Consider the following 19,975-nt stretch of genomic DNA (forward strand, 5'->3'; position numbering starts at 1 on the left):
ATAACTTTATTCAACTTTTCTATTATGGACCCTTCACAAACCATGAGAAGAGTAGAAAAGATACACACACACATACACAAGAACTTCCTGAATTCCTAGTTTGTCCTAGATTCTGGAGAGATAAAAAGTAAAATCAATTCAGACACATGTTTTCAGACACTGCCAATGATTAATTATCATCTTTAGTGCCACCTACTGAAGTCTACACTAGCTTTAGGTTCCCCTCCTCAAACACCTGCCCTAGATTCCTTTTGTCACCTAATGCTCTGCAAGTAGATTTCCTGTGATTTAAAGTCCAGTTTCTTCATGGCAGAGTTTAAATAAAATGATTACTGTTTCCAACTGCTATGTTTTATGACAGTTTGTTATGTACTAGTAGAAACTGGAAAACCATATATCCAAATTTAATTTAATCAATACTTTATCATTAAACGTAGAGTATCTCACACATGTGTAAGAGATCATTTTTTTCTAGATTCTCCTAATATTTTATCTTTATTCTGTGGCATTTACACTTTTCTACTCTGTATTTTTGCCATTTATGTAAAGATACTGAACATTGCCATAAGCCCACAGTATTCCATTTATGTGTCCTGAAAAGAACAAGACAATATGAATGGAGAACAAATCAGTGATTTGTGGAGGTTACAGATGAAAAGAAAGTTTGATAACAAAGGTAGCTAAAAGGAATTGTGCGAAGTGATAGAATCACTCTATCCTGTTTGCATCACTGGTTAGGTGAATGTATACATATTTTATGACTCAAGTACACACAAACAAAACTAACTTTACAAATGTAATTAAAAACATTTTTAACCTGTGTTAGGGTTACTTGCTAAAACTCAAAGAGATTCAGATGGATGTGAGAAAACACAACTAGCAAGATTCCTCTCTCTTCTATACCAACTATAGGTCTATTGCTCTGGCTCTCCTGAATATGTTAAATATTTCTTTTTTCTTTCTTGGCATATTGGTTTCCTTGGTATTATTTCTATGGCATTTGCATGCTCAGTAAAGAAAACATTTGTCAGAGAATGTGACTAAAGCATCTGCTGAGAGCACAATCCTAGGAATTCTCAATTGGGTTTCTCCAGAGCTAGTCATCAGAGTACACCATGGGAATCTGAGAAGGGCTCTAGATCCAAACCCCAAAATGGGCTTCACAACATTCTACACATTTGGAAGGAGCCTAGAGTTGAGGAAAGAACACTACAGCCCACCAATGATTTTAATTGTTCTTTCCAAGAAGTATGGGCATACAAGGAGATGAAAAGTTTGCTGTACACCTCTACCTACTAACAAAGAAACACAACCACCAGATGTATAGTGAAGTTATTTGAAGAGGATAGAAAACATAAAAGCTCAAAGTCAAATTTATTACAAATAAATAAAGAGATTCATTTAAGACTCATTAGTCTCCATGGTCTGAATTGCTTATTAAAAGTAGATGTAGGGTTTGGTTTTGCATTGACAAAATCACCAATACAAATAGAGTTTTTTTGTTTTGGGGATGTTTGTTTGTTTGTTTGTTTAGAAAGAGTTTCACTATTAAGGCTGGCCTAGAACTCACTTTGTAGTCCAGGGTGGCCTCCAACTCACAGCAATCCTTCTGTCTCATCTTCTTGAGTGCTGAGATTATAGCCATGGGCAACCACAGTCTGTTTATACAACTTTTTTTTAAAAAATCATACGTTGTAGCATAGAAACCTGAAAATATTAAGAAAAAAATCTGCTAATCCTCTAAAAAAAATCTCTAAAAGCTCATATCCTCCCAAATCAATTTGCTTAAAAAAAAACTCATTAAAAAATATATTTGTAGTCATTTAATAAAAAGCTATTAAGGTTAACAGTTGGTATCAGACTATCAATATCTCAATAGAAGATTTTGATTGCCTAATAAAATAATACAGACCTCAAAACAAAGTTAAAATGCCATAATGACTATCAGCTTTGTAGTCTCTTATATGAATCTCACTAATAAAGAAATAAACTAATGCTTAGATTAAGTAATTTGATCCATCCATTTATAAATGAGAGTTCCAGGATTTAACTTAGCTTTCTTGACTCCAAAGTCTATAGTCTTTTTTACTAAAGATATTACAAAAGTTTTTCTAGAAATACAAAAGTTTTTCTACAAAGATCTGATGAAGAATGACATGAGCTGGCTCTCTAAGAAAAATCAGAAAAAAGATGGACTGCTGTTCTGTTTCTGCATAATAACTGTATAGTGAGATTAAGACATTATCTCTCTTAGTTTGCAATTACTACAAGTCAGGTACATATTGAGCAAATGCTATGGTTCTTGAGGATACCAGCAATTATCCCAAACCTTTATCTATTAAAAGATCATTATTCTTAGATTACTATCTCAAAAGTACTTATAACCAATATAGTCAGACTTTTGTTTTTCAGACTTAATTTTTAAAATAGCTTCAGTTGGTGCTAATTCCCATTTGATTATACTGTTTGATTAGTTAAAATTATTTTGTTTATAAAATGCTATAGTAACTTCTACAATTTCAAAAACATCCTGTTTCCTCGAGTATTAATGATCTCTGTGGGCCCAATTGAAAAAAACTAAAAAATAAAAGTGAAATAACCAAGCTAATCAATTATGCTTCATAAGATCTAGTTTATGGAATTATTTTAAATAGACTGAAACTTAGAAAATAACTGACCATTTTTAAAAAACACTCAGGAGCCAGGGATGTAGTTCAGCAGCACAGTGTCTACCTGGCAAGTATGAAGCCCTGAGTTCAGTTCTTAGTGTCAAAAAAAGGCACTCATCACATTTAAGATGGAATTCACAGAGTAGACAGAGTTACTGTCAGTGGGCAGGGTCCAATGCTGATTACATTTAAGTAAAAAATGGACAAAATTTATACTCATTTTAAAACACGGTGTTATGATTAAGACTTAACAGAAGATTATCAGGATATTAAAGAAACCAGGATCTGGGAAAAGCCCAAAGTGATTACTTTTAAATCTCTAAATTTAAGTCCTCTAAAAGTATCATCTTGGAATTGTTTTTATACAAAAAAAACATCATTCACACAACTTTTTTAAAAATGTGTGTTTGTGTATATATAGGGGATATATGGATATTTGTTTCTTACATATATACATATACATCATGGCTGTCAAACTTGATTTAAATGTTATTATAAACTTATATCTTATCTCTGCAATTGTTTCCAAAGATTCCAAATTGGAGCAGCTAACATGGAAACCTGCTCAGGAAGAATCTGACTCTTCACATTTTAAATAGAATTTCTAGAAATAAAAAAGGGAAAGAAGAAAGGAGGAGGAGAGGAAGGAAGAAAAGCAAAAGATAGGGAAAAAAACGAAAGGAACTAACTACGTTAAAGAGATGGGAAGTGAAAGAGAAGCAATTTTAAAATGCCTTATATTTCAATCATGCAGTGTTGGTGTCCATGAGAGCTCTCTTAAGTTCCCAGCGGGGAAGAAGAATGACAGAATAAAGAAAATAAAGACAGAAAGAGAAAGCTGGGGTCAGGCAGAGCCCTTCTCCAGATAGGAGAAAGAGAACCCTCAACCAATGTATTTATTTATGCGCTTGTCAGACCACAGCCCTTTGCTTAACAAACTCGCCTCTTCCTGTTCTCCCATGTTCTTGGGGCAGGAACACCTGTTCACCTCCAGCACTGTATGCCTTCAGGGCAATTCTCAGGCACTCCGTCCTTCAGGGCAATTCTCAGGCACTCGTACCTTTGGGGCACTCCTGTTCAGGCGCTTGTGCTTTCGGCTTCACTCATGTGAACTATCAATAGCTTAGCGGCTACCAACAATGCAGCTGTAACATTTCACTTGAGAAAATACCATCTATATCCAAGTAAAGTATGACAGGAACTTTATAAATATATGGAACACAAAAATGCCTTATCAGGTATTTATTAAGAGATCTACCCAGCAAATGTAAGTTTTGGTAATTTATTCCAAGTTGTGATATGAAAATATATTTTGTTTCCATCCACCTTCTAGAAAGGCAGAATGGCAGTGCCTGACCAAATCCAGACTTTATCTGATAACAATCTGTGGTTGTTCCTGGCCCCAGTGTGCTACTATGTACAGCACTCAGACTGTACATTACTTATTATGCCTAAAGCATGATCTTAAATAACCTTGTTAATATTCCTGCATATTTCAAAAGTTAAACTATATAATGAAGGCACAACTACACAGCATCTACTTTCTGATGAGTTTAATTCCTTTCCTCTTCATAACTTAGGTGTAAAGTGTTAGTCTCAAGATTAAAGTTAAAAATGAGTTTCAGTGAAGTGAACCTCGTATTTCCGTATTAGTTTGAGGCAAGAGAAAATCCCAGGTAAATTATAAAGAAACGAAGTTCAGGCCGGGGGTTTAGCTCAGCGGCTTAAGTGCCTGTTTGGCAAATGCGAGGTCATGAGTTCAATCCCCGGCACCAAAAAAAAAAAAAAAAAAAAAAAAAGAAATGAAGTTCAGTTATTGTATAAATCACACAAGAAAAACCTCACAGTGTGGGTCATATCACTTTATTTTAAATGTAAGGGAAAGTTAACTTTCCCAATGAAACAAACAATAATGAGGCCACTGGCTCTCTCCATGACTCGGACGCCCAGCCAATGATATCAGCACTACTTTCCATCAGTGTCCTAATTCCCTCTATTCCCCCATCTTCTTGTACAGCAGCACAAAGACTACTCACTCAACCCACCAAAACATGTGCCCAAGTATTAGTGTATGGGCCTGCAGTGACAACATAGGTAGGATAGAGTGACATTTATTCTTCAACCAAGAGTTTCAAGAACATATGGTTTCTTCCAAAGGCAGGTAAATATGTATCTTAAAAACTCAAGACTGGTGGGTTGGGGAGTCAGCTCAGCAGCTCAAGCGCTTGCCTGGTATGTGCAAGGTCCTGAGTTTGATCCCCAGTATCAAAAAGAAAAACATTCAAGAATGTCCTGGAAATCATGATCCACCTACCTCAGCCTCTTCAGTGATCAAACTACAGATATACACTGCCACTCAGTTTTATTTTTCTTATTTTTTATTGTAGCAAAATAAATGAAACATAAAAATTATCACTTTCACCATTTTTAAGGGTAATAGTTCAGGGATATTATGTACACTCGTGATGTTAGTCCACTATTCCAACCATTCATCCTTAGAACTTTCTCATCTTCCTCAACTGAAATTCTGTATTCATTAAGTACTGGGTCACCACTTTTTCTCCTATTGCTTCCAGAAAACCTCAACCCATCTTCTATCTCTATGAATTTGATCATTCGTGAAACCTCAAGTAATTAGAATCAGACAACGTATCCTTTTATGTTGGGCTTATTTCACTTAGTATTTCACCTTGTCTCCAAGGTTCATTCATGTTGTCATGTGTGTCAAATTTGCTTTCCTTTTTAATTCTGAATAGGATTCCATTTTTATACATCCAGGACATTTTATTTATCCATCTGTCAATAAATTAATTGGGTTGCTTCTACCTTTTGGTTATAATGGGGTTTTTTTGTTTTGGGGGATTGGTTTAGTTTTTTTGTTTTATTTTTTGGTTTGTTTGATTTGGAGTTTTTTGAAACAGGTTCTTGCTATGTAGTTGAGATTGGCTTTGAACTCAGTATGTAGCCCAAGCTGGCCTTGAACTCACAGCAATCCTCCTGCCTCAGTCTCCTGAGTGCTGGCATTACAGGCATGCACCACCACACTGGACCATTATGGGGTTTTTTAGAATAAAATATTATCTATTGACTTTCCACTACGGAAAATAGAATTTAGTTCTCTTTCACATATTTAACACAGTACCACTTATTTACAAGCAGTTATTTACCCACCTATCCTTGCAAAAGAGGTGTTCAATACATTAATTTTAATATTTAAGTATTACAACTATAAAAATATAATCCACATTCAAACCATATAAGATACTATGATCACTTTCCTTTCTTACACAACTTTTGTTCTCTGGAGTTAATAATTTTCATGTTTTTACGTTTGTTTAGTTTTCTATGTAGTTGATATTGCTTTGTTCCCAAACTTTTTTCCAACTATCTGAATTTCCCTTAATTATTCATGCACATATGCAGATTATATCACTTACATCTTCTTAGGATGTCTCTTTTAAACTGTCTTAAATGTCCCGCATTATACTGGTTGTACTTTCTGCCCATTACTTCCCTGTTAATCAAGTGTTTCTTTTAATCATTTTCTTAGGAACTCCATTTTTCTCTCTCCTCTATATCACAAATCTCTTATCGTCCTTCTTATATGTATGCATATGCAAGTCAATTATAAAGGCCTTTTAATACACAAAACATCTTTATTTCACCTTCACAGTTTCTTGGTTTTATAGATACATATAGAAACATAGATGAGTAACTTTTTGGGGGGAGTACTATGCGTCAAACCTAGATGCTATAGTTTAAATTAAAACCGTCCCCCTGAACCTGGGCATGGTGATGCAGGCCTGTAATCCCAGCACCTGGGAGGCTGAGGCAGGAGGATCGCTGTGAGTTCAAGCGCAGCACAGGTTCCACAGGGAGACTCTGGCCCCCAAAAAACGAACAAACAAAAGTGTCCCTCTCAAAAGCCTCATGTGTTCTGAGGTGGGGCTTCTGAAAAGTGATGAGAAAAAGGGGGCACATACTTCCCAGTGGGTAAATTTACTGATGACTTTGGAGCTGAATCTGCTGTTGGAACATGGGACTTGGTTAGATGAGGTAGATTACTTCCAGGGCATGACCTGGAAGACTATGTTCTTGTCTCCAACTCTTCCTCTCTCTCTCTCTCTCCTGCCTGGTTGCCAAGGGTTAAGCAGCTTTCCTCAACCATGCTAGTCTACCATGTTGTTTCTGCCCCACAGTGCCCATTAATTGAAGCCCCTACAAACTGTAAGCCAAATTAACCTCACTCCTTTTAAATTGTGGGTATCCGGTATTTTGTCCAGGTGATGAGAAATGTGACTAACACACAAAAAAAGGGCTCTATACACACTAGACAAGCACTTTACCATCCAGCCACATCTCCAGCCCTCCTTCAGAATGTTAAAGACTGCTTCATCTTAATCATCCAGTAGTGCTACTGTGAAATCCCAAACTACTTTTGATCCCAATTTTTTTATGTAAACTGTTTTCTTTCCCTGCTGCCACTTAGGATTTTCTCTTTATCCTCTGGATTCTGAATTTTACAACATATCTTGATACAAGTCTACTTTCATCCCTTTTGTTGAGCACTTGGTCTTTTAACTTGAAAATATGTATCTTACAGTTTTGGAAATTTTCCTGTATGATTTCTTTCTCTTTATTTTCTCTGCTTTCATATGAATTCTATGATGAATTCTCTCCCTTTATTTTCTCTGCTTTCTTTTGCTAGAATGGGTTAGCTTTCCTGGAGTGATGCTCTAATACACTTATAGCTTTTCTGTTTCACCTTTTGCATTTTATTCTTTTCTATAGATTTTCTCAACTTCTTCCAAATCTTTTTTTAAGTGATTTCTGCTATTATTTTTACTTTACCTAATAGTTTTTGTTGCTAGGTTTGTTGGGTATTTTTTTAACACAGCATTCTACTCTTGTTTTTCACATATTAATGATTTTTTTTCTAATGTTACTTATATTTATAATGTTACTTATGATAGACTGGTTGGTTTCACTGTTAGATTTCTCTCTACCTGGTCTCTATTTTCTCAAAACTGTTTATTTATTTTTTTATTTTATTTTAAAGAGAAGAAAACAGAATAAAACCAATAAGCCAATATAAAACATACAGGACTTCAAAACATTACAAAATCAACAATAGTTACCACAATGCCTTTTGATGTCTTCAAAATAGCTGCAGATAACTTTGGACATGGTAAAAATCAAACAGAACAGAATATAATACAAATAATAAAAGCAAAACAATGAATCCAATAAAGGACTTCAAAACAAATCTATAGTAAGGCCAAAATTGCTACCATAGTATATCTTATTATCTTTGAAATAGCTGCTCCTGTCATCAGTTTTGACATAGTCAAGCAAAACATAAGAATAAAACCCAACCCAACAGAACAATGGAAATGATATAGGACTTCCAAAACAAGATCGTAGAGAATCAACAATAGCTATAACCCTCAGAAGGGGATTCCCCGCTAGATGTCACACTGTGTAACACAATGCTCTGAACCTACAATCTGGCCATAGACCTGCAATGTGAAATACCAATGCACCGCAGACATCTAATTTCATTTCACCTTGATAACTATCATCACAGCCTGTGTTTCTCTGGATAAGCCTTTTGCTTGGGGCAGGGGCGGCAGAGGAGATTAGTTCTTGTGTGCCAGCCTGTGCAAAAGAAGGGGCTGGGGTCAGTCTGCTAAAGTCTGACTGCAACCCACACATGGTGCTGGTTCCCACACTAGGCTCACTTGCTGGTGTGGCTTGGTTCTCTCTGCCCCCAGTCTGCAAATGGTGCTGACTCATGCGAAGAGGCTGAGATCTGTCTGTTCCAGTCCACCGGTGTCCCACACATGGCACTGGTTCCCAGGCTGGGCTTGCTTGCTGGTGTGGCTTTGTTCTCTCTACCCACAGTCCATCAATGGCCCAAAGTGTTTCTTTATATTGTTTTTCTAAACTTCAGGTTAGATAGAGGCTTTTCTCAAATGTCTAGTAATCCAGAGGTAGTTGTTCATATTTTAAACAAGAACACTAAAAAGCTTATTGAAGTATCAGTTACAGACTTCAAAGTGATCTGACTTGCCCATTTTGTTGGGGACTATTCAGCAAAAGTTGTTTAAGAATTTTCTCTTTTGATAATCACATTATTCAGACAGAGTACCATCCAAAGACACAGTTAAAGGGTATAGCCTACTATTACAGTTCTGTGAGTCAAATCAGGAAATGGGTATGGGAAGGCGATGGATCTTATAACATTTCTTACACAGATCTTCCCTCCACTTTCAATTTAGTACTTGCACCTTCAACTTTAGCTTACTAGTTTTCTAGTTTGTTGTTACAGTCAGGATGGGAAAGTTATGAGTCAAACTAACTGCTTTTGAAAACAACCTTCATGCAATCCTATTTGGAGATCAACTTTAGCTCCTTTCCCAGAGAAACCTGACTGCACCAAGTACTACGATGGCAATATAACTCAAGACAAAAGTACTCTGCTCTAGTTAAGACTTAACCCCCCCCCAAAAAAAAAGCTGTGGTGAATAATTAATGGTTAATTTGTAACACCAGCTAAAATAAATCAGCATGGTTCTGGGTATGGAAGGTCCACCTGAGAATTGTTGCCAACAACATAAAAGGAGAACAGCAGAGGAAAATGGTGCTGAGAAAGACTGTCATGCTGGTTTTTTCTGACAAGAACTCAGCTGTTCTGTCAGGTCAGAAAAGCTCAGGTCCTCCTGTTGCTAAGGATGACTGCGGTGGCTCTCTTCAAGGTAAGCTCTGATCATTACCTGCAGCATCACTTCCTGGTTCCAGGAATACAGATCCCTCAGCCTGATGGCACAGATCCTTCAACCCACTGGTACAGACTTTCCAGCTTTTACCACTGACTTTTGGGCCTTCCCAATGCAAGATCTTTGATATAGACTTGCACAAGACATTGTCGTGGTCTCTAGCCCTCCAGCTGGACTTGTGGAGGAAAGTGCCATGGGCTCTAGGTCTTCAGCTGAACTCCTGCAAGGAATTGCTACAGGATCCAGGCCCTCAGCTAGAATCGTTGGGTCTTTAGTGTGTGAACATATCTCTTGCATTTGACATTTTGGGTGAATATTATAAAGTAATCCTATAAACTATGTATAGTATATTAAATATATTCCCTTGCAAACCCTGACAACAAACATCAAGGTTGAAAAACATCATGGTGACAACTAATGCTGCTCAAGAGTTAGTACTTTTAAAATCAGTTACTAAGCTGAGCATCACGGTATATATCTGCTATCTCAGCACTCAGAAGGCTGAGACAGGAGGATTACAAGTAGGGACCAGCCTGGGCTGCATAGCTAGATGTAGTCTCAAGAAATTTTGAAAGTTACTAAAAGAAGAATGCCTAAGAGCCATCAATTTCTGTTATCGATCATCAGTTTCTTTCTTTAACGTTAGTTATACAACCCATGTGATTTAGCAAAGGCAAGTTAGAATTTTAAAAAGTAAATAAATCCTTTGTCAAAGGGCATCACACAAAAATCAACCTAGCCACAAATATTTACACTGTAAATATTCTGTCCCACAAAGCCTAATAGCAAACTAATCAAAATAAGAAAAGCAAAATTTTCCTTTAACAGGAATCATTAACAAGTGAATTTCAAAAATCAAGTGACAATGAATAATTCTAGGCATTTTTTTAATTCAATTTAAAGTGATAAAGACATGCAAAGTATTTTAGAGGCTATACTGGAAAAAGATCAACACAAAAAGTGGAGTAGGATAAAATGGAGGAGCTTCCACCTGCTTTAAAGTTCACTGTTTTTTCATGAAGGAACTCACATGTGGGTTCACTGAAAGCTCTCAATACAACACCACGTTAAAAACAAAAACAACAAAAATGCAAAATACAAATGTGTTGTCTAATTTAAAATTCAATATAATGACAGGTAGTAAAATGAACAATTTGTTACTCCTCCTTATTGTCTGCTAAATGAATGGACCTCTATCCTAGTTTTCACACCAGTACATTTTCTGGTTTTTCTGCAACTACCCAGGTACTGAGAAGACCCATCTAGCTGCACATCATTTTAAACCATTCCATGCCATTTGTTTCCTGGATCCAAAATAGAAACAAGTAATTTAGTAAAATGTAACTCTGTTTGAAGCCAAAATAAATATTCATTTTTTTCTTACTATCTAACTAACTACAACAAACTTAGAAGCTTAAAACCATACACAATTACTATGTCAGAGGTTCTAGAGGTTAAGAGTTCAGCTTGTCCTTTAGCTCAGAATCTCACCAGGCTGGAATCATGGTGGCAGTCAGGGCTTCAACCTCCACTGCAGCTCAAGTTTTCCTCTAAGTTTATTCAGGTTGCTACAGAATTTAGTTGCTTGTGATTTATGAGGTTAAGGTCCCCATTTTCTGGTTGCTGTCATCAAGGATCACTCAGCAACTCAAGGCTGCCAAAGGCTTCCTGCTACATGGTCCTCTCCACCATTGTTCAAAGACCAACAAAAAAATATCATCTGCTGCTGTGAATTTCTCTTTTTCTATCTCTAATCTCCTGTCCCACTTTAGAAGCAGCACACCCACCCTCAGGGAAGAGACTTTATAGGATGTATACACCGGGAAGCAGGAATCTTGGGGCCATCTTAAAATTTCGCCAACCACATACAATCAAAGCATAAAGCTTTCTAGTGATAAAGTTCCATCCAAAGCCAATATAAAACCTCAAATACAGACTGGTGCACAAATTATATATATTTCACTCATCCTCAAATAGTATGATGAACTTAGACAGGAAACAGCGTGAGAGTATAATCTTGATTAAATACTTAGAACAACTGGGCATACTGACACATATCAGAAATCCTAGCACTCGGAGAGGCTGAGACAGTAGGATCACAACTTCAAGACCGGACGTGGCGACATAACAAGACCCCCTGAAAATAAAAAATAACAAAGGACTAGGGATATGGCTAAGTGTGAAGACCAAAGGTTCAATCCTTAGTACCATTAAAAAAACAACCACAAATGCCTAGAGCCCAACATGTTCAGTAGAACATTCCAGTGATTTGTTTTTGCTGGTATATCACAGAGAAAGCCAGCTGACCAATCTAGCCCCTTCAGATTACTGTTCTAAAAATGAAGTCTACCCATGCATTACTGCAGCAACTCACAAAACAAAACAAGGGGGGATATGCACCAAGAAAAAGCAGTCACCCATGTAATTTCTAAAAAATTTCAAGCCAACAACAGATACTAAAACCTTCAAATCTGTTTTCTCAATGATTCTATTTAGAAACATTTTAAATGGAAGTTACTGTAAGAACAATATAAGAAAAAATTATTTAAAAGTCAAAATCATGATTTCTGAACTAAAAATAATAAAGCACCAATAACGCTAAAAACAGAATTTGTAACCTCTTGGGGGATGACAATTATAAAGAAAAAGGCAAGAGACATGGAAAATATTTGTTATTCTATACTTTATGATAGCAGGTTCTAGAAAAAACTAGCTAGCTATTCACCAAAACTATTTCCTCCTTCCCTTAGACACAAAGTTTGACTGTTATTTCCAAGCCTCCTTTGTAGTGTTTGAGCTCTGGCCAATATAATGTTGGCAGAAGTAACATGCATCCCTTACAAGCTTGGTTCAGTCTGAAAAAAATTCATGACTCATTCACTTTCTTTTTCTTCTGCTTATACCAATGGAAGCTGTAGGCTGAGCAGTAGTCCATAAGTGAAAAGAGTCTTGATCCCTTGAGCATCTCTTGAAGAAATATCCATTTTAGCCTTTCCATAAGCAAAAAAGTAAAACTGCCATTGTGAAATTATGGAGATTTTTTATACCAGGCAGAATATTTTAATAAATTCCAAAAACTGTTGTTAGAAATATAGTGCTATGAAAACAATAGTAACAATTAAAGCTAAAATAAATACTGTTAGATTGATGGTTAGGCAACGGGCAGCAAGGAAACACATTTAACAAGCTAAAAGGCTGGAGAATGCAACTATATATGGAGAAACAACTAGTAAAATACAACTTGTAGAAAGTGAAAGGCGGGGGCTGGGGATTTAGCTCAGCGGCATAAGCACCTGCCTTGCAAGCAGGCGGTCGTGAGTTCGAGCCCCGGTACCAATAAGATAAAAAAAAAAAAGTGAAAGGCATACTAAATGCCTACTGGGCTTCTAGCATATAGCACTATAAATGAATGAAGAGTCAAAATTTCATGTACATTAGCATTTTCTATCTGCTTTTTGCGAAGTATTACATAAAAGAGGTGAGCTCAAAAAGAAGTTGCAGACTGAAATTGCAAGAAAAAGAAGTCTAGAAACTTGAGACTCAGAGAGGGTCAGAAAGCTGAATATATAGAGAGCCCAAACAGTAAAAGCATAATAAAGAGTTGAACAATAAATTCCAAAGAAAACTTGTAGCTAAACAAAGTGACTCAATCCTGAAGTGCAGATCAGATTCCAACGTGAACTTCTCTCTGATTGTTTCATACAGCCTCAAAGTAAACCACTAAACTAAGAAAAAAGAATGAGGCAAGGACATACTCCCCCTTCTTTTACTACTTCCCTAAACAGGGCATCACTAGTCTTAAAACACTGCTTAGGAAAGAATATTGGGTATAGTGTACACACAGTATCTACTAGAAAGAAATAGATTGGGATAATTATGGGAAAACTACAATGCCAAAAAACACAAATGTGGACTAAAATAACTTCCAACTGTTCAGAGCCTTAAAATAACCCTCACACCCCTAACCTTTTAGGAGCAAAAAACAGACAGTGAAAGCTATAAATAGATGTAGAAATAAATGTGAATGCAGATGTACCTAAACATAATCATATACACAGAAAAAGAGAAAAATATATGTCTTCTAATGAATGTCTTTTGCTCAACATCCTCTTCAGAAATGTACTAGATAAAAATAAGGGAAAAACAAGGCATACCTAGATACCCAGAACAATGGACACAGGAGTTCTTTCCGCAAAGAAAAGAAAAGAAGTTTCCCTATTACTCAGGCTGACAGACTTCCCAATGCTGCCCAAGAAGACAGAATAACTGCTACGGACCAGAGAATAATATTTGTCTTCTATTCGTTCTCCTTTTCAAAATCTAACTTTTTGTTTCATTTTGTAAATGGTACTTACTCCATCCTACCTTCCTTACCCTGTATTGGGAGTAAGTGCATATAACTCATAATTTTAGCTACTTGGTTACCAGCTTATGAAGAGCCACATCTGAATCTAACAGAGAAAGTTGAGCATCCTAGAGACCCCAGAGTAGACAGACCACTGGGCTCGCTCCCTCAGGGAAACAGTGACTGTAGTCTATGCCCAGGAAGACAACAAATAAGTAGTTAGTAACCAGGAAATGCCAGACACTAGCAACTAGTCACCAAATTTATGTGATCTTCACTTTAAGGAAAGAGTGGGATTATGTATCCCAGCCTTCCTTGTAGATGGACAGTGAGTTCTGACAAATGAAATGTGAACAGAATAATACTTTGCATACATGCTGCCCCTAAAAGCATTTCCCCTTCTGCTCCAATCTTTAAAGTCATACTAAAAATAGGACAGCCTCTCAATGGAGAGATTCTAAATCCCAAATCATCACCATGTATGAAAAAAAAAATCACAAATGAGAAATGCCATTTAAGGCTTTACATAAGTGAGAAATAAACTACTTCCTCTCCTTCTTTTCTAATATTCATGAATTCCACAAGTATTTGTTAACTTTTAAGAAATACAAAGTACTTACTAATTTCTCCTATTATCCTTACTTTCTAGGTACTACAGAAAATTTTTAAATATGTTAGATATGCTTATTCAAGGATTGCTCATATATATATAATACATTCACTAAGAATAATTCTTGAGATGAAAAATTTTATAGGAGGAATAAAGACTTAAATAAAATTCCTGAATTCATTTAATATTCCATTAAAAATGTAAAGCAAACAGCTAATAATTTATACAGACTGAGTAAACCATAGGAGATAAATTCATTTCAACCTGACCTGAATTCTACTGTAAGATCTGACCTCTGCAAATTGTTTGAACTTGAGCAAGTCTTTTCACTTTCTGGGGCATTCATTTCCTCAGATAGCTAAGTAATGAAACTACTTAATCTCAGAGTAAATAGGTAGTAACATTCTTAATGAATTCCTCTTTCATCAAAAAGGAAGTTAAATAAATTTCTCAGGCAAAGGCCTAAATAACAACCTTTAAAAAGGTAGCAACCATAGAGACTTTGTACTAGGCTTTCCTATTTTAAAATTTAACAAAAAAGTCAAAAATAGTAAAAGCTTGTCTTACTTGATATCTTTTTATCTAAACATAACAATGCAAAGGTATATCTTCAATGATTAATATGTTCATACCCACTATAAAACAAATGACATGATTATTTCTACCAGATTTATCATCAAAATAGTTTTTATCTTTGTAAAGAATAAGATTCAAAGGAGTGTGTGTGGAGTACCTGCACTGCCTTAAGAAAAAGATAACTGACAAACCTCTTTTACAAAATCAGAGAGACAGCCAAACTGAGAATATTAAAGCTAGTTGAGACCTAAAATATGGTTCCAAATAAAATCCATTCCCTCATTCTCCACAGAATGATAAGAACTCCAAATAACCCATTCAAGAAGATTGGTGTTTATGAAACCAGAACACACTTTCCATAAACAACCAAGTCTTCTATTTATTGTTGTAAGTTACATCATCAGGTATACTGAGAGGTTTAACAAAACTAAAGTGACTTAAATTTCAAAAAAACAAAAACTACTGCAAATCATTAATGTTCTTGTATTCATAATGACCAAAACAAACCTTTCTTTGATTATAAATCACACCATTTATCAAAAGGATTTATTCTCATTGATTTCTGTTTGTATCAGAAATAACTCATGTATAATATTATATGTTGCTTATATACCAAATAATCAGCCAAAGGTACAAAAGTTAGATCATTAACTAGAAGGAAAACTTTAAATTGCTTTAAGTTTCAAGTCATATCAAAATGAAAGGAAGTATTTATTTTTTTAAAAAGCAACAAAGTTAATTTCTCTCAAATCCTCAATATAAACCATAACTGATTAATGTATTGGACATCCAATTTACTGGACATCCACAGAGCAAAACAATACTAATTAATAGTTTACTGCTCTATTAAGATAATAAAAAATATTTTTAATCCTATGTTTCCACAAAAATAAAGGACTTACTTAAAATGATAAGAAACAAGCAAGACACTTGGCAAAAGAAATCCATATTCAACTGAATATTTGTAAAGGCAATGTCCAACCTATCATAAACCCAAGACTTACTTGCTTCATGGCTGTCTCTCCAATTTTGTCTGAATGTTTGCGGATGCTCTCCAGGAAATCCTTGAGATCAGACATAGAAACATCCTTTATTTCTTCTCGAAGCTTGGGGATGTTGTCCACCATCACCTTGCAGAATCGATAGTGGCTTACTTGAGGCAGATAAGTATGCTCTAGATGTTCCAGAGTTTTCAGTGCAGGATAATGCCTACAAAAGGAATTGATTCCTTTTAGCTGAATTCAGTCTTCCTTAGGGTCACAGATATACTCTTCAGGAAAAACTTCTAGCCTGATTTAGTTTCCACTATGCATTAAGATAAATCCATTATTGATTTTTTAAAAAACTATTCAATTATTTTTCAGTTTTTATTAATACATATTTACTTAAATAATGATTATGTTTGGGGAGTTGATACATGAACCACATCTCAATTCTTTTTCCATTCTCATTCCCTCTCTTCCTACACTCCTTTTATCTCTTCCTTTTCGCGTTTGAAAAAATCAAATTATTACAAATTAATATATGCTTTAAAATGCTAGTACAGTACAATCAAAAAAGATTTTATCTAAGGAATATATAAAGCTTAAAATAGATACGAGCTAACAAAAGAAAATGTAGAACGATCATCTCAATGCCAAAAATAAAATCAACCTGTAAAATGAAGTATTCTAGTATAGACTCCCAACTAAAGCAGGAGCCTGTCACATCTTCTACCCAGTGATTCATTCAAACTCATGACAAAACTATCCAAGACAACCATTTCAGGGCTCTAGAAACTGACCAAAAAATAACAACAAATCAAGAAATGTTTATTCCTGAAAACGGCTCAATGGTGGAACTCTGTAGTATTTTTCCCTGGGCCTACTTGCAGTAACACCACACCCTGCACGTGCGCATACACACACACACCCCAAATTCTTTGTTCCCTGGTCACTGTTCATGACTAACCATGAAAGCCAACAGCTTCACTGACATTAGAGGAAAACAAAATTTGGAGCAGAGGGTGCAAAACCCTTAATAAGTGGCATTCTTGGTAAAATTGGTAACCACAGTAAAAAACAAAATAAAAATAAAAATGTGAACAGGAAAAGTCTCCAACTCCACTGGCCTAAAGTTGTAGCCTGGCTGTGACAAAAGGCAGATTGGAGTACTAACCAGAAATTTAACAGGAAGGTCATAGAAATAAAGACTTGATGTGCTTTGTGCCTACGTCTAGCCCACTGAAAATCTGCACACAAGCAGGAAACACTCAGAAAAGACCTAAGCATTCGACTCAGTCCTGGCTGACTAGGAGGCTTCAGGAACACACAGGAGACCTAAGAAAGCCTGGCAGAAAGTAAAACTTCAGACAGACTTAGAAAATACCTGAATTTTTGGTGTAATACCTAAACATATCTACTGGCAAAGACTAGAAATCTTAACTGGCTCAAGTTGGTTTGAGCACAAGAACTAATCAATAGTTAGTTCATGAGAATCCTTTAAAAAATTGAAGTAATGTCCCAGGCATAGTGGTGGACACCTGTAATCCTCACACTTAGGAGGCTGATGCTGAGACCACAAATTCTAAACTCAGCCCGGGCTACCAGCAATTTCAAGGCCAGCCTGCTGGACTACTTAGTGATACTCTAAGAAGAAAAAAAGAAGAAAAAAGAGAAGGAAGAAAGAAGGAAAGACGGAATTTCTTGCTAGCCAACCTACCTTACAAGAAACTCTAAAGGCAGCCTGAAAGATATGACCACAGATTGAACACACATACACACACACACACACACTCCAAAGAACATAGGATATAATAAATAAATCCTAAATGTAACAGAGTAAAAACATATATTTTTCTTTTAATTTCTCAAAAAGTTAAGATTTTTAAAAGCAATGATTCTAATACTGTGTATTTGGGTTTATAAAATATATAGATGAATCAAAAAATTAAGTAACAACAAATGTGGGTGTGATCACAGTAGAAAACGATCCCTTGTACATTGTTGGTGGGAATGTAAACTAGTTACAACTACTATGGAAACCGGCACAGAAATCTCTCAAAACAGTAAAATTAGTAATTTCATTCAGCCATATACTCCGCTTCTAGCTTTCCCAGAAAGAATGAAAGATACCAAATTACAGTGATACATGCATACTAATGTTTATAGCAGCACAACTCATAACAAATAAAATCTTGCAAGCAGGCTACACATTAACGGAAGAATGAGTAAAGAAAATGTGGTAATGATACACAATGGAACACTACTCTGCCATACAGAAAAACAAACTAGAGTCATTTACAGGAAAATGGATGCAATCAGACACATGAACTTAAATATTACAGTTTCTCTTACATGAGAAAACTTAAGTATAAGTAACTTAAAACCCAAAACAAAAGACAATAGGAAACATAGAAATAGACCTTTTGCAAACAAGAAAACCTAGAGATGGAAGGAGAAATCAGGAAGGAAGAAGAAAGGGAATAAGAATAATTAAGATATGTTATATACATGCATTAACTCCCCACAATGAATGTAATCATCATGGACTGCAAACATATACTAATTGAAAAGAAAATGTGATACCTACACTTGCTAAATGTCCTTAAAATATATATATATATATATATTTTTAAGAAAGTCATTCAGCTCAGCAATACTTGGAACTTTCAAGATAGAAAAAGAAGAAGAAAGAAAAGAAATAGAAACAAAATTCACAGGAAAACAAAAAAGGACTAATATATATATATGCAAAACAACAAAAAAAAGAATTTTATCACTCAACTCAAGATTTCTTAAAACACATGTATTACTATCAGTATTTTCTCTTTTTTTCCCCATCAGTATTTTCAATAAGTAGAAATTCACAACCTGCTGGTAAACATATTTTCAATGAAAATGTTAGTGAAAACAACTATTCTAAACATGATATATCCATGTATTAAAAGAATGAAATAAAATGTGTGCAATATTGTTGAATGAAAATCATTTCAAACAATAGACTTCTCAACTTTTCAGTTAAGATAAAATATAGTATTTGTTCTTATTAGTTTCATATATGATACAGCCACTATCTAGGAGCAATACATCAAATGAATTTTGGGATCAAGGAGATGAAATGGGAGCTTGCTCCACATATTCCATGCATCAACATAGTAGTCTAATAACTCCAGGGATGGCACAATGATTATAAAATAATACATCTCTCAAGTATAACTGTAACATTTTAAAATTATAAATATATATAAATTATAAATATATGATCACTGAGTACACAAAGTACAGAACAATGACTAGAAAAACATATGCAAAGTGTTAGCCATGACATTTTTCTCTAGATGGCAGTATTATAAGTCAGAACTTTCTTTGTGTTTAAATGCCCTAATTTCCACATTTGCCATGAAATATTTAGTACAAGAAACCTCCAGTTTCACCCCTATAAATAAAAAAGACTTATAGCACTAGTTTGGACTTAACAAATGATTTTCACAGCAGATACGTTACCTCTTCTTGCTCCAATGCATTTAGTATCACAAACAATAAAGCCTAAAGACTAGTTTATTTTATTTCTTTCTATGGCTTCTCTCATGCATTCCAAGAATCAAAATCTTAATCCAAATAAATGAACAGAAGAAAGGTTTATTCCTAAATTTAGAAATAAAAATACAAATATAGTCAAATCTGAAATAGACTTTATTAAAATTTTACAGATGCAAAAACAGTACAATTCACATGGTTCAGTGTAAACAGAATGGTGTTTATACTATAATTAGGTATGAAGACCTATGTGTAATAAAATGCAATTCCTTTAGACAGAAACTTTAGAATGGATAGAAAGCCAGAAATTAAGCCAAAAAGATAAACATACTTTGGGGTTTAGTTATATTTTGGAACACTGTTTATAGAATGAAAAAAATCTAACAATGTTGCCTGCAGACACAAGGCACATTCACTGATGAGACACATGGCTCATGCTGAAAACATCTGGTCTGTCAAACAGCTCCACATTTTTCAAG

The 19,975-nt window shown here is 35.2% G+C and overlaps 1 protein-coding gene and 1 non-coding gene across 3 annotated transcripts in view; one reads left to right on the forward strand and one right to left on the reverse strand.

Moving 5' to 3' along the window:
- The window catches only part of Exoc6b (exocyst complex component 6B), a 541,291-nt gene that overhangs the window by 435,893 nt on the left and 85,423 nt on the right, over nt 1-19,975 (reverse strand). For both annotated transcript variants that reach the window (XM_003469003.5, XM_063230357.1), the window contains one exon: nt 15,984-16,188. In XM_003469003.5, coding sequence (XP_003469051.1) covers nt 15,984-16,188 — 205 coding nt within the window. The remainder of the gene's footprint in view (nt 1-15,983; nt 16,189-19,975) is intronic.
- Nucleotides 18,957-19,148, forward strand: LOC111756593 (U2 spliceosomal RNA). Its single transcript, XR_002791019.1, has one exon. It is a non-coding gene; the product is annotated as a U2 spliceosomal RNA (small nuclear RNA).

This window comes from Cavia porcellus, unplaced genomic scaffold (genome assembly GCF_034190915.1).
Source record: "Cavia porcellus strain 051 isolate PalLab524CR breed Dunkin Hartley unplaced genomic scaffold, mCavPor4.1 scaffold_18, whole genome shotgun sequence".
Classification (NCBI taxonomy): Eukaryota; Metazoa; Chordata; class Mammalia; order Rodentia; family Caviidae; genus Cavia; species Cavia porcellus.